Genomic DNA, 22,023 nt, shown 5'->3' on the forward strand with positions numbered 1-22,023 from the left:
ACCAACCATTTAACCAGTAAAAAAACTTCAAAAAAGCATAAAAATAACTCGGCCGGGCATGGGTTGAATCAGAGTAGCAAAAGAGAAAGACTTGAGTCTGAGGGTAGAAAAATGAAACTTTTCAGGCCAAAATCATTAATTTTTTGTTCCTTTCTCAGCTTAGCGAATGGCGGGTTCACGAGCTTCAGGCAAATAACTTAGGCCATCAACACCTCCACTTCCTGGTCCAGGAGTGGCAGTGTCTGAATAGTCCATATCTTCATCCTGGCTTTGCGCATTCAACAAAGTCAATCGATGCGATTGTTGCTGCTGTGGTGTTTGAACTTGTGTGAGAGGCTGGGATTGTGATTGACTTTGTGACAGGACATTATCGTTGGCATTAGTTTCTTGGAGCATAGTTTGTTGTTGCTGTTGCTGCTGCTGCTGCTGCTGCTGCTGCTGCTGTGGAGATATGTGATTATGTTCTTGCATGTGAGAGTGGTCTCTGTGAAAATGGTGGTGGGCAGCTTGCCATTCGTCGTTGTTGGCGGTTGAAGGTTGGGATACACTTGACGATGCTGAACTACCGCTGCTGGATTGAGAGCACCAATGCCTGTGATATTCCCACGCCTTCTTCTGACACTCCTTGGAACAGTATTTCGTCCTTTTGCAGTTTTTACACTTGGCAAACTGCCTTGCAGACTGCTCCCATTTTCCACACCCAAAGTAAGCACATTGTCTCACACCTCCCTTGGATTCGTCCTTGCGACAGGAGTTCTTGACTATAACACCAGCCCAGTAACAAATGTCCTTTGAATAACGACCTCTCACAGTGAACTTCTCCACCAGCTGAAAGATATTCACATCTGCAATAGACATGATCGAAGTGTCAATATCTTCACTATCCTCGCTCAACTCGAAGCGTTCGTAATGTTCATAATCCCACTCTCTCTTCGACTTCAACTCCTTCTCCTCCTGGAGCATTGCATTCTTCAAAATCAGTTTGTTTCTTTCGATCTGCAACGAACTGCAAACATTGATCGATAGCCTTTCCATCTCAGTGGCTCTTGCCAATCTATCCTCAATAGCACATGTCTTCTCATATTCGCAAAACAAGTAGTCGTAGAAACCCTTCACCAATTCACATCCGCCCACACAACCCTTCTTCACGTGTGTATTGCCGGTGCTGGTACTGTTGTTCTTAGCAACCAGTCTGTCAGAAAGAGCGACGTCGCTGTCTTCATCGGATGATGTGTTGTCCAGCATGTACTCTGTATCAAAATCGTTTCCATCATCCGTGTCCAAACCTGGAACGGAGTGAGACAGTCCAAAGGGCGCGAGAGGCGACGCAGTCATTTGTGATCTCAAAGACATTCCCCTGATGATGTATGTTTTCGATAAATCTGGCTTCAACGAGGGATACTTCGAAATAAAAGCTAATACTTGCAGAGACCAAATGACATCATCTTCCTTGGGAATGAGAATTCCCTTATCAAATTTCCTTGGATAATGAGAGTGTTCCGAGTCCACAAAACCAGTTAGAAATGACAATCTGTCACCTCCGTTGTTCACGTTTTCCGTGATGATGTTGTTGATTGACTGCTCATTGATCAAATGGTTCACAGCCAAAACGTCGTAAGTCATAGGTGTGTATACTTTGGCCAGTTCATGGTTGATATTGATTACATCCTCAGAGTTGTTGATCCTGTTGATGAAATGTAACAGGAAGATTTGTCTCAAGATCTCCGAGTTGTAATCTGCTGGGTTCGCGTGATTGATGTCTGGTATCGCCTGTGATGAGTTGGTTAGATTCTTCATCTGATTAGTGGTATTCACCGTATCGGAACGAGAATCATCCCCGACAGGGTTTAGTGTTGCTTCAGCGCTCAGTATGGTCTCATCTGCTCTTAAATTTGTCTCTTCTGATAACGTTCTCACGGTATTGAAAAGCTGAGTGACTTCGTTCGTCTCCAATGTCGGTGACCTTTCAGTCAACCTCGTTGGATTCAACTCAGCTACCCTCGAAAAAGGCATCATAGGCGGGTTTATCGCCTCTGATGTCGTGTCATTGGAAACTTCATTCAGGGAGTTCGCAATAAGATAGTTGTCCAGAACGGTGGCTATGATTGGTATCATTCCAGCATTCACCACCTTCTTTCTGATCTTCTCGGAACCTCTTGTTCCTATCAGGACTAGGCATTGAAATGCCAGTATCCATTTCCATCCAAAAACGGATGTCTCCTTTTCATTGACCGGGTTCCTGCATTCGTAGAGTATATCTACTAGTCGTTCCAGGCCACCGTCATTTGCGAGAGTTTCGCGCACCCTTGCAGAAGACGAAGTTAGAAAAGTAAGGTGGTTCAGTGAGTTCACCAATGGCTTGTCATCTGTGCAGTCTAGTGCTCTCCTGTCGTACAACGATGTCGTTATGCTGACGGCAGCCTTGTTTGCGGAGACCGATTTATAGTTGAAGTCACGCATGATTGGGGGTGATGTGCGAACTTCTTGATGTTTCTGTGCCAGAACAAACTTGTTTGAGTTGCGATAAACAATTGGATAACAAGGGAAGGTCGGTAGTTGATTCTGGAGAGCAGAGCTTCAGTGTTGGGATTGCATAAAGCAGACAGGAATAACAACGAAAGGGTGTGGTTAAATAAGACTCAGCTTTGGTAAATCCAAGGAGAATGTTGGTGAAGATTCCAAAAAAATTTCACCGATTTTGAACAAGAGAGGCAGTTCTCTAAACACGGCTCTGAGATGGAAGTTTGTTAGCAATCAAAAACAATGAAAATCAGTCACGATTTGGCAAAGACCCAAAAACCGACAACTCTTGGTAACAACCAATCAGATCTGCCAAATTATAAACTCCAGAAATGTGTGTCTGGCGTTTTGATAGAAATCATCAAATTGCACGTACCTGTTATTCAAAGGATGAGGTCCAGTTTAGACCAATAGCACGTTGATTTCCAGTTGATCGGCGCGCGCCTTCGGAAAATCAGGAACAGATGTGAATGAGTATTTCGACTATTACTCGATGAAGACCAACCTAGGCTAAATCAAGGGAACAGAACAATCAAAGAACAAACGGATAACAAACGGTTTGCCTCCTACTGGGGAGAAAGTGGGTTTTTGCTTTCTAGTGTGGCCTCCGGTGGCGGATTTTTGGGGGTCGTGTAGGGGCCGGGTAACCCCCTCGGCCCCCGACCCGTCGAGCTTAGAATAGGAAGCCTCATCTATGGGTGGCAGGATCCGTGCATTATAGGGTGCAATGCCGCTGGGCAGGTTAAGGTTATTATTTTGTAAAAATATTTTAGGGATGTCAAGCGCATTGTAATAGTTTGGGATTACATGTAAGATTAGTCTGGTTGGTTGATATACATCTTCACATTCCGTACATACTCGATAGAAACTTCGTGCATTTAACGGGGAAGGAGGGCCGAAAAACAGATTTAGTAAGTGATTGGCAATTACTCTATGTGGATACCAAGGCCATGGTGTGCATATTCGGAAACCTTAACCCAAGTTTTCAGGAGAATCCTCAGCATATTTTTGCGTATTTTGCTAATATTTTGTATGGCTGTTGTATGTAGCTCTAGTTTTCTTTTTAGCTTGAAGAGCTGGCTGGTCATAAGATGGGGCTCTTCTTCGATCGGTCAGTTAGTAGATGGCCATTTCCGGATATCATGTAGATACTTAAACGAGTTCCTCGGTACCCTTGACGCTTGGACCCCGGGCCTATTTTCAAATGTATTTCCGATTACTCAGTGAATAGTTACCGTTGCACCGGTGATTTGCATACTTAGTTATTTTTTGATACATTATCTCCTTCAAATTCGTACTTCTATGGATTAGTGTTAACTGGAAGGGTTCTTTCTAATCAAACCCACAACTCCTTCCCCTTGTCATTCATGTATGTCACCAAACCATTCACCTGTCCATTCCAACTAACCAACTTGTCACTCATAGTGGCAATCTGCTTCTTGCTCATGGTTCTAGGCTGGACCCAGTTGATTTCCACCTGACTCTTGATCTGATTAATGGAACCCTTGATAAGTCCCAAACTCAAACATTTCATGATCAAGTGTTCGACCTCGTCAAAACTGTTCAGAATTGTGATGTAGTTCAAAATCTCCTGGAAGTTCAGCACCTTTCCATTGGTAGGCTTCGAGAACACCAGCTCGATCAACGCAGTGATGCAAATCTTCTGTCTCAAAAAGTTCAAACTCTCATATACAACTGCCGAATCATTCTTGATCTGAGCACTGTATTGATCCACAGCCTTGTTAAAACTGGTCAAGTCTCCAGCGTTGAGGGTGGTCAACAATTGCGACAGCCAGGCCTTGGAAGAAGGAAGCTCTGCAAAGATGTCATGCATGATGATCTCTCCAAAGTTGTAGATTTTGTCCCCCAGAAGGGCCGATATAGAGATTTCCCACACTATGCTTTCCTTGTTAGGCAGAGTTGAAATGTCATCAATACAGGCCAGAAATAACAGCGAGTTACGGTAGAAGCTGTTGTAATCTGACTGGATCTTGTTCAACTGGGCCAATGTTCTGTAGTAACTCGCGTTGATCTTTCCATCAACAGAGTTCAATTTGTCAATTTTGGAGGAACATTTGTCAATTATAGCTATTGACTCGTCCAGTTGGCCAAGCTCTAGTTTAACTCTAGCAATCTCAGATTGCAGCAAAATTGACTCTTGAACCTTCTGGATCTCTTGCTCACCCTCTTCATGCGCAGATTTTGAGTCTTTCTCCAAAAGCTTCTCCAGAGATAGTAAATACTCTAGGGACTCAGCGGGAGATATACCGTCTAGCGAAAACAGCAAGAACTCAATCAACTTCAATCCGTCGATCTTGTTATAGAACTTCAACACGAAATTCTCGTATAGTCTCAAGCGAATTGGCTGTGATAAAGGATTGGCAAAGAATTCGTCCGAAAGACACTGAGTAAGCTGGAACCACAGCTTCCTCTCATACAAATCCTCGAGCGAGTAGAACACATGCACCAAATCTGCATCTGCTTCTTCCTTTAACGTGGCTAACACGGTCGAGACATCGACATCAATATCCATTGCACTCATGATAAATAATTGGAAATATTAAACGAGATGGTGGCGTTGAATGGGGTTGATATGATACACCGTGTCGTTCAGAGTTATTGGACTTCAAGAGGTGGCAACTCCAAATCAGATTTAGCGGGTGCACGCTATTTTCAAAACTAACTGAAGCTCAGTGGAAGGAGGAAAACGATAGGCCGAATTGCCTCCGAGGCTTTTTGCGCGCATTAAGAATAGCAACTATGCCATATTGATTCAAGACCTCAAATTTAATTGCCAAAACTACTTGGTCTCCCCCTCCAAAACGTGTTATACGGGGAGAAATTTCCCCATGACGGCTCCCCCAGTATTGGTCGTGCGCCGCACCCAATCATTATTGCCGAATTCAGCGACACAGATCTCAATGACGGAAGTTGGCTATTGTCCAGCTGGCTACTTTATCTCCACAATCTGGATACAAAAAAAAAACTGTGCAAAGTTCCACCAATGGACATAGGAGACGCTAACATTGTCTTCAAGCTGAAGAAGCGGTACCGGAGATCCAGTCCCACGCAAAGGCTAGTGGTTGGTCTTGTCTCCCTGCTTGTCTTGTACCTATTGTGGCCAAGTTCGAAAGGCAAGTCTGCTAGCTCATTCGAGGATTTTTCATCTCAAGTGCTTCAGGAAGATTCTGAATCGGCTGATTATGAGGTCAAGCGATCTGAGGTGGCGTATTTGGCTCTGAAACCTCCATTTTTCAACCCTTCAACCTTGTCTCTATTCAACTACCAGAATGGTGGTAATATGATGATCAACAGAAAGGACAATAAAGTGAGATTGGTCAGAGACAGTCCCCATCAAGTTGGTTATCTTACTTCAAATTTGCCAATCGGTGTTTCCAGCGGAAAAGCATTCGAACTGAATGCGGAGTTTTCAGTGAATGGCCCAGTTGTCAGGAACGGACTCTATGGAGACGGTATGGCGATTTGGTTAAGCGAAACGCCACTAGAGCAAGGCGACGTTTTTGGACTGAGAGATGGGACCAGAGGGCTTGGAATCTTTGTGGATACGTACAAAAATGGACCCAAGGGCAAGTCGCATGGAAACAATAATCAGTTTCCATATTGCTCTATTCAACATAATACCGACGGAATTCCTCACTACGACAAGTCGAGGGACGGTGCTAACACAGAAATAGGAGGTTGTTCTCTAAAGGGCATTTACAATGCAGAAGGTAATGCGCTTATGAGATTGTTGTACATACGGTCACAGGGTTATCTGATGGTTGAGTTTGACATGAAGAGTGATGGCAACTGGAAAAAGTGTGTGGAGACTACCGGTGTTGATCTCCCCGAATCCATGTATCTTGGATTCAGTGCTGAAACTGGTGATCTCATGCACAATGTTGATCTGTTCCAGGCCTCTGTCTACGAGCTCAGTGCAAGCAACGGTGAGCCGGTGACCTCACCTGACACCGTGGCACCACTGTATGCCACGGAGGAATCGTCCAAAGAAATCAATGATAAAGCTGACGCGACCAAGAAAGCGGGAAATAGGAGGCTTCCCAAGAGAAAAGGCGGCCCAAGGAGGAGGACAATGTCAAGACTGAAGAGATCGGAGGAGAAGGCCAAGCTCAAAGCCAAGGAACAACCTAGCGTTGTTCACAGTTTCTTTGGGTTCATTTGGAGGCTAATAAAGATGACTTTGTACGCGGTTCTTTTTATCATAGTTTCCTACATTGCATGGTGCGTTTATCGTGTTCAGAGAGAAAAGGCCAAGAGAAGGAAGCAAGGTGGGTTGCTTTGAGATGTGTCATGAAATATCCAAAAAACACTCACAACATTGCACACTCTTCATCACTGCCACTATGTGTTCTATTTTATCGTCATTCATAATTCAATTAGTTCATCTAAGTCTACAGGCCCAAGGCTTCAAGCCCCAATAACCCCAATTTCTCCCTTTTTTTCTATTTCCACGGTACAGGAGGATAAATCTGCTGGCTTAGAAACTCCACATAACTTTTTGTGGGTTCGTAATCAGAAACAGAAGTTCCAGGCGTAGAAGACGAAGAAACAGGCACTAACGCATCTTCCTGAAAATCGCTTGCATCCTTAAGACCACCGTCCATTATATCGTCCGGAAATTCCAGCTTGTAATCATTAATAAGTTCTTTCACCTGCATCCTGTGATCTTTTGCTTGCATTCTGGAAGGTTCAGGCTCGCCCAGACCCTCATCCTCTGACGTCTCACGGTTGAACTTGACATGGTCTATAGGAACCTGGCACAGGAACAACTCGTCATCGTCAACATTGCATTCCTCGGAAAGAGGACCGGATTGGGACAATTTCGGGACCCGGATGACATCTTGTCTAAGCTCGAAAATTGAGTGTCTGTCGTACGGGTTCAATCTCAGATATTTTTTCAACAGACGGTAGACCTCTTCCGATAGAGGAAGGATGCGCATTAGCACGGAATTGTCCTCCATAAACGCTTTAAATGTGACATCCATAATGCTTGCCTTGGACCATGGATTTCTGATAGAAATCAGATTGATTAGGATAATGCAGAGTGACCAGACATCACCAGCCAGTGTGGGGAACTTGACGTTATGACGACTGTGCTGAAGCTTGAAAGCATCATTGGCCAGACGCTCCAAATGCAGCTCATGATTATTCACATCGTCATAACAATCTCCCAGATTCTGGATCCTTTCTGGCGCCATATAGTAGGAGGAGCCGCAGCACACATTGGACTCTATCTCTCCATCCATCACGGCTAGTCCAAAGTCAGCCAGAATCAACTTTGTGCCGTTCTCGGCAACGAGGATGTTTTCTGGCTTGAGATCACAATGGTACACGTTTTTGGAATGGCAGTAGGTTATGGCATCCACCAACTGCACGAAAACGGATTTCAGCAGCCTGGGGTCCTGCGAATACCTCTTCTTGTCGACTATGGTACTGAAGAGATCACCCTCGGGGTAATAGTCCATCACCACGAAAAGAGCCCATTCCGAGTCAAAAACTTTGTAAATCGAGAGAATGTTCGGGTGTTTGTGTACCTTCAATTGGAGCGAGATTTCTTTCAATATTTTGCACTTGTAGCCGTACGACGAGATCAGGTCTAGGTCCAGTAGATTGGCCTTCAGTTGACCGTTCGAATTCAATCCCACTTGGCCCAATTTCCATTCCAGCTCGAGTACCACCTTCTTGGAGCAACTGGCATCTGTGTGTGTCGATGGTGATAGCAATTTGTCCTTCTTTAGAATGACCTTGATCCCAAACACTTTGCCCGTATAGAGGTGTCTTGCGGAGTATACCACACCGTAAGAGCCGGAGCCCACCTTGTGGTCCAGCTGATATTTGTTGTTCAGTATTAGATTTGAGAGAGACATTTAAGTCTGCTATGATTTGTATTATGTGAAATGAGTGTTTAGCGAGTACTGAGCTAAGGAAGTAGCTTGAGCGCTTAGGCGGGTGAATGATATATATACGTGGGGCATGGAGAAATGAGCTAATAAAAATAGTGTGACCCACACCAGATTAAACAGCCCGGACCCTACAGAATCCACGGAGCGCACACGCACACCGCCAGAGGATATCGGGCGAAAAAGTGGAACAATAATAATTGCAGACGAAAAGATACTTTGGGGTCCCGAATAGACGCCCAAACAGCCCGCATGAGCTAAGCGCCCAAACTTTTCGAGGCTGTGCAACCAAATCGATGAGGTGATTCTCCACTCCGTGTTGTGAATCTCGGATTCCGCTAAGGTTTTCCTTCTGGCTTCTCCACCTTTTTCTTCGTCCCATTGGCAGAACGGGGATGTGCGCAATTCATGTGAAAGCACACTTCCATTTGAGTTTTTGCTGGTTGGGATCTTGACTTAGCGCCCGGAAAGTCTACCAGCTCGGCGAAGGATTTAGCCGTGCTTTCAGACGATAATCCCGTGGTGTGATTTAATGGGCGGGTTGGACCGGACACGCACGTCACTCTGGACACTATTTGAAGAGGTTGTTCCGGTTTCACACGGTTTGCCTGACTATGCGATCAAAGTTGTCATTTTTGATGGGCATATCCAATTGTTGAAATGGGTTTTTCATCACGTAATCCGAGTAGCACAGGTAGACTTTCTTGAACCACACCTCCATCTCGGCTAGGTTGGTGTCATTAGCAAACCCAATGAACTTGACACCTGTGATGGTCTGGTAGACGTATATCTGGAAGTTTTCGGTTTCTATTATTCTCAGCCCAGATTTGTTGTTGTTATAGAGGTCATTGGTCTTTGCGTTTGCCGGGGTGATCTTGGAGCTGATCGCATGTATCGAGTGGATAGTGCTGGCCATGACCAGAGACTCGTTAGTGGTCAATTGGAGCAATCCCGGTTGGAAATCGTTGTGGTACACCAGTCCACCACTCTTGTTGAGAATATATAACGTGTATATCTGCATGATCTGTGGTTGTATTGATGATATTTAGGCGGTGGTAATGTGCTCCTTTAAAGTGAAATATCGCGTTCTGGCGGGTTGGGTTGGGTGCACGACACAGGGTTACCCGGTGGTATTATTGTGCGCGCGATATGGGAGTGAATAGCTTCAGCATTCGAGAAGAAAATCAATATTTTGCAGTTGATGAATCCCGACTTGTCAGATTATCCAGTTCACCTAAGCTCTAAGTCCATACGTCTCTAACCCATTAATACAAGATCAATGCGTTCAAGACTGGTTTCTGGCGTTTATCATGTAGCCTAAAAGAGAGATGAGCTTATCTCCTCCACCGTGTGGTGGAGGTAACAATCCTAAGGGAACAATGTTCCATAAACGCCGCAGTTACGAGCATAAAGGACCAGATTGGAGATGAACAAGACCAAGTCCGGTCGTATCTACGTTGCCAGATTTTTCTCGTTGTGGCGTTTTTTTAACCCTCAAAAAGGCACAAAAGTCGTCATTAACTGCTGCGATAAGATTTAGCGGAAGACAATTTCCGAAGCCAGATCTGGCAACCCTCCAACTTATTTGCATAAAGCATCGCCAAATTCCCAAAAACTACTCAACTTCAGATTATTAATCAAACCATTTGAACAAAACGTTGCCACTGTTTTCTCATTAATTTTGTCAGCGTCCTTCCAAAATGCTAACCATAGACCAAATGAGAGAGCTGTCGCCTGCAGAAGCTCGTCTTCTGATAAGGGAAGGCAAGCTGGACCAGATGGGCTCCGTCGCAGACGGTTACATGCAAGTGAACATGGTGTGTCTTCCAGAAAAGTATGCTGATGATTTCCGGGAGTTTTGCCGTCGTAACCCGGTTCCATGTCCATTGGTGTCGGAGACCGCAGTTGGAGACCCTACCGTGGTTCTAGATGTTCAAAAACACAAGCTGCTGGAAAACGGCAACGTTGCTACGGATATTCCAAAATACTGTGTTTACCACGGAGGTGATCTTGTTTCCGTGGAGAAGAACATAGTGGAGCAATGGAAAGAGAACTACGTGGGATTTTTGATTGGATGCTCGTTTTCGTTTGAAGGAGCTCTTCACAAGGCTGGATTTCCTTCCAGATACAGAATCAAGGGAACTGTCGTCTCGATGTACAAAACCAATATCAAACTTTGTCCCTCTGGAGTATTCAAAGGATACTATGTGGTTTCTATGAGACCCATCAAGGCAGACAAAATTGAGGAAGTCAGGAAGATCACCTCGAAATATGGCCAGTGTCACGGTAGTCCCATTGCATGGGGTTACGAAGAGGCTCTTGAGATCGGCATCAAGGATATTGCCAAGCCAGATTATGGTGATCCAATCGAGATTTTGGAGGACGAAATTCCTGTGTTTTGGGGTTGCGGTGTGACACCACAGTACGCTTTGGTCGAGGCCAATCTACCAGAGGAGGTTTACTCGCACCACCCCGGGTTTCCCTTGGTGCTGGATATCCATGAGAATGATTTTTTTGGACTATAGAGGAAATTAGACGCAGAGCGCGATACTTATTTTGGGTTTTTATTGATTGAGCTGAAGCAAACACATGATCCGTAGAACGACGTATGGAACGACGTAGAAGCCCATATTGAGTGGAAAAAAAAAACTCAAATAACAATGTTCCAATGAAGAACTAAGTTGGTGATCATTTCGAGTCTCCAAGAGCCTTCAATTCCAACTTTGCAGAAGCTTCCCAGAATTTGTCAACGTAGACATCAGTGAAAACAGGCGTCTTCTCAATGGCATTACCGTTCTTATCAAAGATAGCTCCATTGAAATTGGAAAGATCGGGAGATATCAGCAGAGGAACGATCTTTTTGGCATAATCTTCAGGAGATGCAGAAATCCAACTAATCACCCACTCAATTGCTGAAGATTTCCACGAATTTTCTCCGAGGTAGTTGTTTCTGATGTTAGTCTTAATCAACCCCGGATTTAGCCCGAAGAACTTGAGATGGGGGATCCTGGCCTTGGCTCCAAATACTAGTGCCTCGTTGGCAGCAACAGTGTTGAAGTGAGTCTCAAGCGGCTTATAAGGTAATCTTTCGGAGTTCAAGTCATCCGGATCGCCTGTCTTACCGGATCCTGGAAATCCCATGATGAAAACTCTGGGGTGGCTGCGGAAGAAATGACTCTGGGGAAGCATCCTCGGAGCAAGTTCCTTCAGCAACGAGTATCTGCTAAAATAACTGGCTGCCATGTCTTTTTCAACTCCTTCGGATGTCTGCTCTCGCTCTGGTGCGGCCGTAATTCCCGTGGTCAAGACCACCAGGTCAAGAGATTGTGTGGGAAGCTCTCCTCCAACTTGCTTAGCAACCTTGACGGAGCTCAGATCAGCCTTGACGAAATCAATGCCCGAGACTCCCTCATCTCTGAAAGTTTGGCCCACAACGGTCACCTTCGCACCATGACTGGCCAACTGTTGAGTTATGGCTCTTCCGAGTCCACCGGTGCCACCAATGACCACTGCATTCAGTCCTTTCAAATCAAGCGAGTCGATATCAGTCTTCTTCCAGGTGACGCCATTATCGTTGGGCATTGTGTAATGAGTTGTGAATAAACTATGAATGAGACTCAAGCTTACCAGTGAAAATCTCTAAAGAAAACCTCTCAGTTGCAAAATCAACCCCTGGAAGACCACTCATGTTATATAGCAACTCTATTTTCTTCATAGGTGGAATCCTAAGCTGCACCCCACACTACTATGTTGATAAGCTGCATGTGGGAGCAACCTAGAGATTAAGTTTCTTTTCACTCGACACAATAGAGAAATATTCAAAAAGGTTGTTGAGTATTGGTGATATCTCCCGAAGATTACCGGACGATTATCGCAATTGCAGGTGATGTTATCACTGCCGTTGCCTAGCACAGCCAAGAATTATCATATGCATCAGCTTAATCACCAATGCATTCAGGAACACTTTGAGAATCTAATCTCTTGTACATTCAGATTCCTTTAAACAGTTATATACATGAATTCTTGGAGCCCCCAATACTTATTCCATGAATGGCTTTGGGATTGTTCCAACTGGTTGTTCGCCGACCAACGCTGGTGCAACCAGATCCCTGATATCCTCTTCATTCGTAGACGCATTCCATGAGTTGCTCGCATTTCTCACTACCGTCGCATTCAATTGCAATTTCTCATTCACGAGCTTGGTCGCATCGGCTTGGAAGAACTCTGTCTTGCCCAGCACTATGGCATTCAACTTGTCTGTGATCTCTTTTTCTGAGATTTCCAGATCATCAATTGGCTCACCAAGAGAGTTATGGAATGCGGGTAGAAGGGACAGGTAACTGGCCCTCTCGATAGAACCCAGTGGGATATTCTTCTCTTTCAGTAGCTCGATCATGGCTCTCAACACTCTGGTTTCGTGAGAGTATGGGATCCCAGGCGCCGTCAAGACGATCGAATCGGAGGTAACAGAGGCGGGAGTATAAGCTCCTCTGTCGGCCGTCTTATTGAGAAAGTCCGCATCTGTAGCGTCTTCCTGAGCCATTCTACCTCTTCTGGCCCTTTGGATCACACGGTCAATACGCGAAGTCACGGGTCTGGGTCCCCTTCTCGACGAGAATGATTTACGTGTGAATTTCTGGTTGGAGGGTGCTTGTTGCGATGCAGAATCAATGACGGAATCCAGTTCAGGAGAGAACGTCTTTTTTTGTTGAGCCTGATAGTTACCAACGGTGTTCAGAGCAGCTGGTGCATTTGCAGTGTTGCCCTCGCGTGCGACCTTTCCGCGGTTTCTATTGGATCTTTGTCTATTGTTGTTATTGTTGTTTTTTCTGGGGTTTTTCTTGCCGCTCCATGGCCTGCTTCCAGATGCTTGTTTCGTATTGGGCTCTTTGGAAATCTCTTTGATCGATTTCAGCTTATTGAACACATCCTCCATGAATTTGGCATTGGAGCTGTTGTATCTCACGCTCTGACGTGCAAAGACCTGTCTGAACATTGTGAGAACCAAAAACGAAGGGTTTATTCGAACCCTATGAACGTGCCTTAAGAAGCCTTTTGTTCATGCTTCTTGAAGTCGCCCATCCAATTTGGGTAGTCTGGTGATTACACGTGGCGTGCTGATTTGTACAGCAAAAAGTTTCTAGCACAGCCAGCTATGATTGTGAAGTACCTACCATTAAAACATCCAACAAACCCCGTGATTTGTACTATGAGTGACGGAGAAGTCGAAGATTTGGAAATCAATGCCGGCTTCTTTGAGGAGCCCGAAGATTTCAGACCCCAGGCTCCCACTGCTTCAGATATCGTCTACGAGAGAAAGCACGCTGGTTCCTCCTCCAATTTGGTTCCACTCAGATTGATCGGTTCTTCCCCCCTGTATGGGCATATATTGACTAATGCGGCCAAATACACGGCTGAATTCCTGGACAAAAACCCAGACTGGGTTTCTGGCAAAACTGTGCTGGAATTTGGGTCTGGAGGTGCACTTCCATCCATTATCAGTGCCTTGAACGGCGCAAAGCTCGTGGTAACCACAGATTATCCGGACGTGGAGCTCATAAATAACATCTCTTACAATATCAAACAGAACAACTTGGAAGCCGCGGCCATTGCCAAGGGTTTTATCTGGGGTGATGATACCACTGAGATACGAGAAATCATCCAGACAGCCACCGGGAAATCAACCGTGGACCTTCTCATACTCAGCGATGTCATTTTCAACCATACAGAGCACTCGAAACTCCTTAAAACGTGTCTGGAGCTAATTAACAGAGACGGTACAGGAAAGTGCCTGGTTGTATTCTCGCCTCACAGGCCCCATCTGCTTGACAAAGACCTGGAATTCTTCCAGACAGCCGCACATTCTGGATTCAAACACACCTTCATCGAAGAACAGATTTGGTCGCCGTTATTTGCATCAGATACCGACGAATCAACAGCCGAATTGAGATCCAAGGTATTTGCGCATCTATTGGAGATCTGAATCACCGAGATTTCGCAGGCTGGATGATATTTTCGTGCGATAACCAATATGCACCTCACATACGCGCCGCACTATTTCCGCATTGGGAGGTCTCGATGACCAGCATCGAAGGAGCTGAACTCGATTCTACCCTGAAACGTTCGTGTCGTAAATCCAGTTGCGGTAAGGTAAGGCGCTAATTTGGAAATATAAGTGAATTGGATGAGAATGCAATGCCACCACAAGTTAAGGCTGGTCGGTTTCTTGGCCTGATTCGGCAAAGATCTAGCCAAGTACAGAAGATGAGTCCAGCCATAATTTTCCAAGGGTCCTTTATATGGAAGGAGTGATCCACGGTAGTGACTAGGAGCGGGAACGTTTTACTTCTCTTCAGCTCTGAAACAACCACAGTCCAACCCTAGTCAATCTTTACGATATTGTTTTGTGTTTTACTTACAAACCTTAAACAAATATCTCAACACTGTGATTTCCGACTCATTCTTTACACACTCTTTTCACTAAGATCGAACATCTCATTCGATCTCCACACTCGTTGAACACTCGTTAAAACCAACTTTCTCTTACATTCGTTTTATCACAAATTTTCGCTATGTTCAGCCAAGTGACTATTTTTGCCCTCCTCTCCTTTTGGGCCTCTGCTGCCTTAGCTTATAACGCTGACTCCAAAGACAACGTCGTTCTCTACTGGGGTCAGGCTTCTGCTGGATCCCAGGAAAGACTCTCTTATTACTGTGAGTCTGATGCTGCCGATATAATTGTTCTTTCATTTATGACCGAATTTTCTTCGGCTGATACCCTTCCTGTTCTGAACTTTGCCAGTGCGTGTTCAAGCACTTTCTCGGACGGTTTGCTTGATTGTGATGAGATTGCGTCTGATATCCAGACCTGTCAAGATGCAGGTAAGCTGGTTCTTCTGTCTCTCGGTGGTGCCAGTGGCAGTTACGGATTTGCCTCAGATTCTGATGCTGAAGGCTTTGCTGGTACTCTCTGGAACATGTTTGGTGGTGGATCTGCCGATGAACGTCCCTTTGGAACTTCCGTTCTCGATGGTTTCGACTTTGACATCGAAAACAACGACTCCACCGGATATGCTGCTCTTGCTAAAAAACTGAGAAAATACTACGCCGAAGACACCTCCAAGTCCTACTATATCTCTGCTGCACCACAGTGTGTCTATCCAGATGCTAGCGTTGGTGATCTTTTGGAAAACGCCGACGTGGACTTTGCATTTGTGCAATTTTACAACAACTACTGTAACTTGGACGAATCGTTCAACTGGGACACCTGGGCTGACTATGCTGTCAATACCTCTCCAAACAGCGATATCAAGCTCTTTATTGGTTTGCCAGCCAGTTCTTCCGCTGCCGGTTCCGGATACGTTGATGCCTCCACTGTCAAGTCCACTGTCAAGGATTTGACTTCTACCGACAACTTGGGAGGAATTATGCTTTGGGATGCTTCTCAGGCTTTTTCCAACACTGGAAGTGACGGAGACAATTTCGCTGTTGAGATGAAGAGTGTGCTGAACGATGTTTTTGGAAGTGCCACCTCTTCTGCATCTTCTGCAGCTTCTGCATCTTCTACTGCATCTTCTGACGCATCTTCCACCGTCTCGTCTACTGCCTCGTCTACTGAAACTGAAGAAGTTTCATCTACTGAGGCCACCAGCGTGACTTCTTCTACTGAGATTTCTTCTGCAGAGCCTTCCTCTACCGAGATCTCTTCTTCTTCTGTTTCATCTTCCGAGAGTTCCTCCTCGGTCTCTTCGACTGAAACCTCTACTATTTCTTCGACCGAGAGTTCGACCTTAGTATCTTCTACTGAAATTTCAGCCTCGGTTTCTTCTACTGAATCCTCCACCTCGGTCTCTTCGACCTCAGTCCCCGTTGCTGCTCCAACCACTTCCGCTGCGTCGTCTCCAACTGTGACCGAAGTCGCTACCACACCAGTCGATGCTGAGGTTGTTGTTTCGACCCCAGCTTCCGCTACATCAATTGCTACAGCTTCCCCACTCACAACACTCAGCACCGTTTACATATCATCTTCCTCGTCCACCACCACGGCAAGCACTGCTGCTGCCACTAGCACAGGAGCTTCCTACACAGACTGCTCTGGTCTGTCTGGTCTTGCTGAGGCCAAATGTTTGAACGAGAATTTTGATGCCGGTCTTTTCCTCGGTTCGGCTGACTCGTGCACCACTGAAGGTGATTTAGCATGTACTGCGGATGGAAACTTCGCTATTTGCAACTTTGGCAAATGGGTCGTCATGGGATGTCCTGTCACGACCAGCTGTTACGCCTACACTCAAGGCTCTGAGGTGGATATCGGTTGCAACTATGCTAACCAGAAGAACTCTTTTGTGAAAAGGAGTTCTATTTTTGACATCTTCAAGGCTTAGAAGTTCAAAATGGGAATCATTACATAGGGATTGGGAAAAATAGGACGCTGGTACGACACACCATATAGTGATGTACAGTTGAGCCATGATAATAAAAAGTTTATTAAAGTATTAATTACGGAATTCAATTAGATATTTGAGGAAATTTATTGTAGAATCACTAGAAATGTGGAGTAGTTTGGTGATAGAGGTGTTAATCAAGAACGGACTTGATTATAGAATCTGTACAGACAATTTGTTGAGATTAATAGCAAATGAGTGTTTGATTGAGTTATTCCTAATCTAAGCTCACCATGTTGATGATAATGTACAGCTGGTTTATTCTAGGATAACATATATCTAAATCCATTGTTTTGAAACAATTTCTATGCCTTATGGATATCAAACCCAAGATATCACACCGTTGAAAGCAATTTGTTCCTTACCAGGTGGGCTTCAAATAATACGAATATACCCGTGACCTAATCTCCTCGGTCTCCTTGGGATCTTCTGGAAACATAGGCCCCCAGTGTTGCATTTCGATCTCCTCAACATCAAAACCAAAGTTCTCCTTTGCGTTCTCAAAAAACTCAAAGTCCTTGTGGATAAGGTGAGCACGATGAGGACTGAATACCACCAAGCACTTTCCCGTTTTTGGCTTGACAAGGTCCTTGCAATTTTTCAAAAGCTTCGTATGTTCTGTATGGTTGAACACAAGATCTGAGAGAATGACCCAGTCAAACTTGCCATCATCAGTCTCGGCTACAACTTCCTCAACGTCGTTCCCCCATATCAGACCTCTGGTGACAATCGTGCTCATATCACATTTGTTCTCCTTGAGGTTGAAATCTATATTTTCTAGAAGTTCCGCATCGGGGTAATCAGTAGCTACCACCTTAGATGCGCCGCACACCAGATGGCATATGAGCGATGGAAGCGCGGAAGCGGCTCCTAGTTCCACCACCGTCTTTCCACAGATCTCAGAAGCATGACTCTCCAAAAATTGCGCGGTATACTTGCCTGCATTCCATAGAAGATGGCCCCAAAGAGGTGACTTGCCTACCAGTCTCAGTGAGATCTCACGGTTGGTAGAATTGCAAGAGTATGAGAGCATGTGTGCCTCCGCAGGAGGGGGTCTGAAATCTTCGGGCTCCTCAAAGAGGTCGGCAGAGAGCTCGAAATCGTCTGACATTTGGAGTTGGAAGTGACAGTCTAGAAGTGAGGTTTGACATCCACAGCTTTGGCTGTGAAAGTGAAAAATCTGGTGATTATGGGTCTCGCACGAGCATTTATGGGTCTCGCACGATAGGTAAAATAGAGTAGCCTAGTGGGGGGTCCGGCGCAGTGATATGACTGGTATTTAACTTTATAATTGTATCGTGATTGGTCGGTTGGTCATTTTGGTTGTGTTTGTGCCACAGTGCACTTGCCGCACGGAGTAGTGAAAGGTTCCAGTGGCTGTTTGAGCTAATGCCAACGGTTCTGCACAGGGTCCCCCACTGTGGCTGCCAACATGTGCGGTTCCACTGAAACTGCTGCGCATGGCACATAGATGGTTATTTGTCCACTTATATGAGCAATCAATTTCAAATCGAGGTCATGTCGGAGTTATTCGCCAAATTCGTGAATTTTGAGCCTCAAAATTGCGCGTCTCTCCTTAACGATGCCAAAGCCCGAAACAAATAGGATTTCTAGCTTGGGGCCAGCCAGACCAGGTCTCCTGCTATTAAAGAAGTCAATAGAATGATAATATATCATCAAGGTGGCTCAAAGATACTGATAGGAAGCATCATTATTCGTATTTAAATGCAGAGAATTGAATAAAAATATACTTTCACTATTATTATTATTGTTGCTGCTAGGTATGTACCCCGATGAATGGTGAGGCTAGCTTCGTTTAGGCCACCTGCTCAGCCAGATGGCAGGCACGCATATGCCTCTTTATGGTCAGAAAGTCAGATTGACGTCAGTCAAGCCAACATAGTGAGCATTGTAAATACAAAGTAGTCGCAGACTTAGATGGTCGAGTCCCAATATCACGATACAATTATCCACCCGGTTTCACAGACAAAAAAAATAATCAAGTAAGCTTAAACAAGCAATCTATTCTGCCATGCCACCACATCTCTTCGCTGCCGCCTTTTTTCCCTGCCTCATCCCCTTCATCCATCGCTAAATCTTAAATCCCCTAATCCCCCAATAGGCAAGACATCCATGTCGTGCACACGCAAGTCGCGTCGGCTTTTGGTGGCCCCGCCAATGAAAACTCCACAGATCGGTGCCCGTAACCAGGGCCGCGCAAAAGCAACGCCGGGGTGCTACATCCTCCAAATCCGGAATACACCCCATTGAAAAAGAAACCAAAAGGACACCCCCCGTCTGCGTGTCCGGTTTTAGAGGGCCGCGGGCAAACAAGACGCAAAAAAATCCCACTTGGCCAGGAAATCCCCCTGGGCCCTGTTTTTGGCTACTTGTTCTTCCCAGAGATCTTGGTCAAATCAATTCAACGCCACCAATCCATCTTCAACTAGAAGCCCAATGTCGTATCAGAGACCGCTGAACTCGGCCCCCGACCATTCCAGGCTCAACGACCTGTTGGAGGCCATCAAGAAGGAGTTCGACAGCCTCACCCACGAGACCTCCGCCTACAAGGTGCACCAGGATGAGTTCGAGATAAAGTTCAGCCAGCAGAACCAGGAGCTTGCCAACATTAGAAACACCGTATATGAGCTGGAGCAGACTCATCGCCGCATGAAAGAGGCCTACGAGGACGAACTGTTGAGGCTTAAACAAGAGCTCGAGTCTCGTGACCGTCTTTTACAGCAGCAGTCGATCCAGCAGGCGCCTCTGGCGGTTGCGGACCGGCCGGAACCAGGTGCTCCTGCGAATGGCTTGAAGTTTTACCCGGCTCAATCCCAGTTGCCGCCGTTGCAAGCACAAGGACAGCAACAACAGGCTCAACAAGCTCAACAACAAACTCAATTACCTCCCCAGCAACCCCAACAGCCACAATCTCAGCCCAGAGCGCCGCAGCAACTTCAGGGAACACATCTGCCTCCTCCAGCTAACTCTCCAACCAACGGTTCAGCCAGGCCGTTCAACGGAACCCCCAAGTCTGAAGCCGCTACCGGTGTGACATCTCCGGCACCAGCAACGGTAACTCCAACCGCGGCTGCGGCGACTCCTGCTGTCAAACCAGAGGAGGAGACCGCGCTGGTTAAGCGTGCTCAGCACAACAAGCCGATCCCTGCCTTTCTGAAGGACTTGGACTCTTACGCAGTGTTGCCATACAAAAAGCAATTTGCCGAGTTCTACCTGCTTTTTAACCCAAACGTGCCCAAGAAGGCAGATATCAAGCTGCTTCACTCGTTCGATCACGCATCCGTGGTTTGCTGTGTTCGTTTCTCCAAGGACGGTAAGTTCCTGGCCACTGGTTGCAATAAACTGACCCAAGTGTTCAGTGTAGACACCGGCGAGCTAATTGCGCGTCTTTCAGATGATTCTGTGAACCCCAACGGTTCCTATGATACTGACTCTGGCGATCTGTACATCCGTTCAGTGTGCTTCTCGCCAGATGGAAAGTACTTGGCCACTGGTGCCGAGGACAAGCTTATTCGTATCTGGGATCTCACGACCCGCTCCATCATCAAGGTGCTGCGTGGTCACGAGCAGGACATTTACTCGCTAGACTTCTTCCCAGATGGTTCCAAGCTCGTTTCCGGTTCTGGTGACCGCACCGTACGCATTTGGGATCTGTTATCATCTCAGTGCTCACTCACCTTGTCGATCGAGGACGGTGTAACTACTGTAGCAGTTTCGCCCGATGGAAAGCTGATTGCGGCCGGTTCGCTCGACCGCACCGTGCGCGTCTGGGACGCGAACCAGGGTTTCTTGGTGGAGAGACTGGATGCGGAGAACGAGGTCGGTCACGGCCACCGCGATTCTGTTTACTCGGTTGCGTTCACCCATGACGGTAAAGAGATTGCTTCGGGATCTTTGGACAGAACTGTTAAGCTCTGGTCATTGGATGTGAAGTACAACGAGCACAACACCATGGCCAAACCGGTTTCCAACTGCGAGGTCACCTACGTGGGCCATAAAGACTTTGTACTTTCCGTGTGCTGCACACCAGACGACAAATTCATTCTGTCTGGCTCTAAGGACCGTGGAGTTATTCTATGGGATAAGGAGTCTGGTGAGCCTTATATCATGCTTCAAGGCCATCGTAACTCGGTGATTTCCGTTTCGGTGTCTCCGGTGATGAGCCAGAGGCGTGGGCTCGCAGGTGGATGTTTTGCTACTGGAAGTGGTGATTGTAAGGCGAAAATTTGGAGATGGGAGCATGCCTCATAAAATGGGTGAAACAAAACTTTGTGAAGCCCCGAAAAGCCAGAAAAGGTGAACAATATTTTGAAAAGCTGAAAAGGTCTAAAGAAGGCCACACACTGGAAGGGAAAAACAACGAGGAGATTGGAAATCATCTATCGACCCCATCACCTCAAACCCCTTAAAGACCCTTCAAAGACCCTTCAAAGACCCTTCAAAACGAACTCAAAATTCAAAATCAGTTTTTTTTTATTGGGAAGAGGTCGTTTCTCCCTACAGAGCTCGAACAGACCCTGCTATCGGAGCTTACTTCCCATCCAAAGTCGGACCCGACTTGAAGGTTTCTACACCTTCTAGCCGTCGTCCGAGTGTATACGAGTGTACTTAATTTAAATGTTACCTTTCTTGCTGTTAATTTTGAGGGTGCACTTTTTTCTCAACGCGTTTCGGATATCCCGGCTGGAGAAATCGGAACAATGCAAGCGTCCACCAAAGGCTGGTCTTATTGCGAGCCGGATTTGCCGCATTTTTTTTCCGAAACTCGATGCCAACGGAATTGGGATCTGATTGCCATATCTGACTTGAATGGGGTAGCTAATAGATTTTGGTACTCATATAAAAGACAGTGCCATTTTGAAGTTCTGCAACCTGCGGCGTACAGAAACACGCAAAGTATATGTCACATGGCAGCAAAAACGACGAAACCTCGGTTTGGGTCGGAGCAGGTCGGCTAAGTAAAATTGCGGAGCGGGGGAGGTGGGGAGGAAGTCCGCAGCTAGGGCTGGACTCCGATTTCAGTTTGCCGACCTGATCCGACCCAAGACCGGGGTCTTTCCCTATCTGCGCATCCCTTAGGCATTGATCTACTACATATCAAATTAATAACTCCCTTCCAT

The 22,023-nt window shown here is 46.0% G+C and overlaps 12 protein-coding genes across 12 annotated transcripts; 5 read left to right on the forward strand and 7 right to left on the reverse strand.

Moving 5' to 3' along the window:
- Positions 1–159: 159 nt before the first annotated feature.
- On the reverse strand, positions 160–2,460 carry KUCA_T00005017001 (uncharacterized protein; the record flags this gene model as incomplete). Its single annotated transcript, XM_022606160.1, has 1 exon — positions 160–2,460. One exon carries the CDS (start codon positions 2,458–2,460, stop codon positions 160–162), a length of 2,301 nt encoding a protein of 766 aa, XP_022461020.1.
- A 1,396-nt stretch (positions 2,461–3,856) lies between these two features.
- On the reverse strand, positions 3,857–5,062 carry KUCA_T00005018001 (uncharacterized protein; the record flags this gene model as incomplete). The annotated part of the gene is made up of 1 exon (XM_022606161.1): positions 3,857–5,062. The coding sequence occupies one exon, from the start codon at positions 5,060–5,062 to the stop codon at positions 3,857–3,859; it is 1,206 nt and encodes a 401-aa protein (XP_022461021.1).
- A 462-nt stretch (positions 5,063–5,524) lies between these two features.
- KUCA_T00005019001 (uncharacterized protein) lies at positions 5,525–6,823 on the forward strand (the record flags this gene model as incomplete). Its single annotated transcript, XM_022606162.1, has 1 exon — positions 5,525–6,823. The coding sequence occupies one exon, from the start codon at positions 5,525–5,527 to the stop codon at positions 6,821–6,823; it is 1,299 nt and encodes a 432-aa protein (XP_022461022.1).
- Positions 6,824–6,983: 160 nt separating this feature from the next.
- KUCA_T00005020001 (uncharacterized protein) lies at positions 6,984–8,408 on the reverse strand (the record flags this gene model as incomplete). The annotated part of the gene is made up of 1 exon (XM_022606164.1): positions 6,984–8,408. The coding sequence occupies one exon, from the start codon at positions 8,406–8,408 to the stop codon at positions 6,984–6,986; it is 1,425 nt and encodes a 474-aa protein (XP_022461023.1).
- A 628-nt stretch (positions 8,409–9,036) lies between these two features.
- On the reverse strand, positions 9,037–9,462 carry KUCA_T00005021001 (uncharacterized protein; the record flags this gene model as incomplete). Its single annotated transcript, XM_022606165.1, has 1 exon — positions 9,037–9,462. The coding sequence occupies one exon, from the start codon at positions 9,460–9,462 to the stop codon at positions 9,037–9,039; it is 426 nt and encodes a 141-aa protein (XP_022461024.1).
- Positions 9,463–10,141: 679 nt separating this feature from the next.
- On the forward strand, positions 10,142–10,966 carry KUCA_T00005022001 (uncharacterized protein; the record flags this gene model as incomplete). The annotated part of the gene is made up of 1 exon (XM_022606166.1): positions 10,142–10,966. One exon carries the CDS (start codon positions 10,142–10,144, stop codon positions 10,964–10,966), a length of 825 nt encoding a protein of 274 aa, XP_022461025.1.
- A 163-nt stretch (positions 10,967–11,129) lies between these two features.
- On the reverse strand, positions 11,130–12,023 carry KUCA_T00005023001 (uncharacterized protein; the record flags this gene model as incomplete). The annotated part of the gene is made up of 1 exon (XM_022606167.1): positions 11,130–12,023. The coding sequence occupies one exon, from the start codon at positions 12,021–12,023 to the stop codon at positions 11,130–11,132; it is 894 nt and encodes a 297-aa protein (XP_022461026.1).
- A 457-nt stretch (positions 12,024–12,480) lies between these two features.
- On the reverse strand, positions 12,481–13,437 carry KUCA_T00005024001 (uncharacterized protein; the record flags this gene model as incomplete). The annotated part of the gene is made up of 1 exon (XM_022606168.1): positions 12,481–13,437. One exon carries the CDS (start codon positions 13,435–13,437, stop codon positions 12,481–12,483), a length of 957 nt encoding a protein of 318 aa, XP_022461027.1.
- Positions 13,438–13,596: 159 nt separating this feature from the next.
- Positions 13,597–14,424, forward strand: KUCA_T00005025001 (uncharacterized protein; the record flags this gene model as incomplete). The annotated part of the gene is made up of 1 exon (XM_022606169.1): positions 13,597–14,424. The coding sequence occupies one exon, from the start codon at positions 13,597–13,599 to the stop codon at positions 14,422–14,424; it is 828 nt and encodes a 275-aa protein (XP_022461028.1).
- Positions 14,425–15,013: 589 nt separating this feature from the next.
- KUCA_T00005026001 (uncharacterized protein) lies at positions 15,014–16,822 on the forward strand (the record flags this gene model as incomplete). Its single annotated transcript, XM_022606170.1, has 1 exon — positions 15,014–16,822. One exon carries the CDS (start codon positions 15,014–15,016, stop codon positions 16,820–16,822), a length of 1,809 nt encoding a protein of 602 aa, XP_022461029.1.
- Positions 16,823–17,243: 421 nt separating this feature from the next.
- KUCA_T00005027001 (uncharacterized protein) lies at positions 17,244–17,993 on the reverse strand (the record flags this gene model as incomplete). Its single annotated transcript, XM_022606171.1, has 1 exon — positions 17,244–17,993. One exon carries the CDS (start codon positions 17,991–17,993, stop codon positions 17,244–17,246), a length of 750 nt encoding a protein of 249 aa, XP_022461030.1.
- Positions 17,994–19,339: 1,346 nt separating this feature from the next.
- Positions 19,340–21,154, forward strand: KUCA_T00005028001 (uncharacterized protein; the record flags this gene model as incomplete). Its single annotated transcript, XM_022606172.1, has 1 exon — positions 19,340–21,154. The coding sequence occupies one exon, from the start codon at positions 19,340–19,342 to the stop codon at positions 21,152–21,154; it is 1,815 nt and encodes a 604-aa protein (XP_022461031.1).
- Between the last annotated feature and the right edge of the window lie 869 nt (positions 21,155–22,023).

The sequence above is a fragment of the Kuraishia capsulata genome, genomic scaffold (assembly GCF_000576695.1).
Source record: "Kuraishia capsulata CBS 1993 genomic scaffold, Kuraishia_capsulata_scaffold_6, whole genome shotgun sequence".
Lineage (NCBI taxonomy): Eukaryota > Fungi > Ascomycota > Pichiomycetes > Pichiales > Pichiaceae > Kuraishia > Kuraishia capsulata.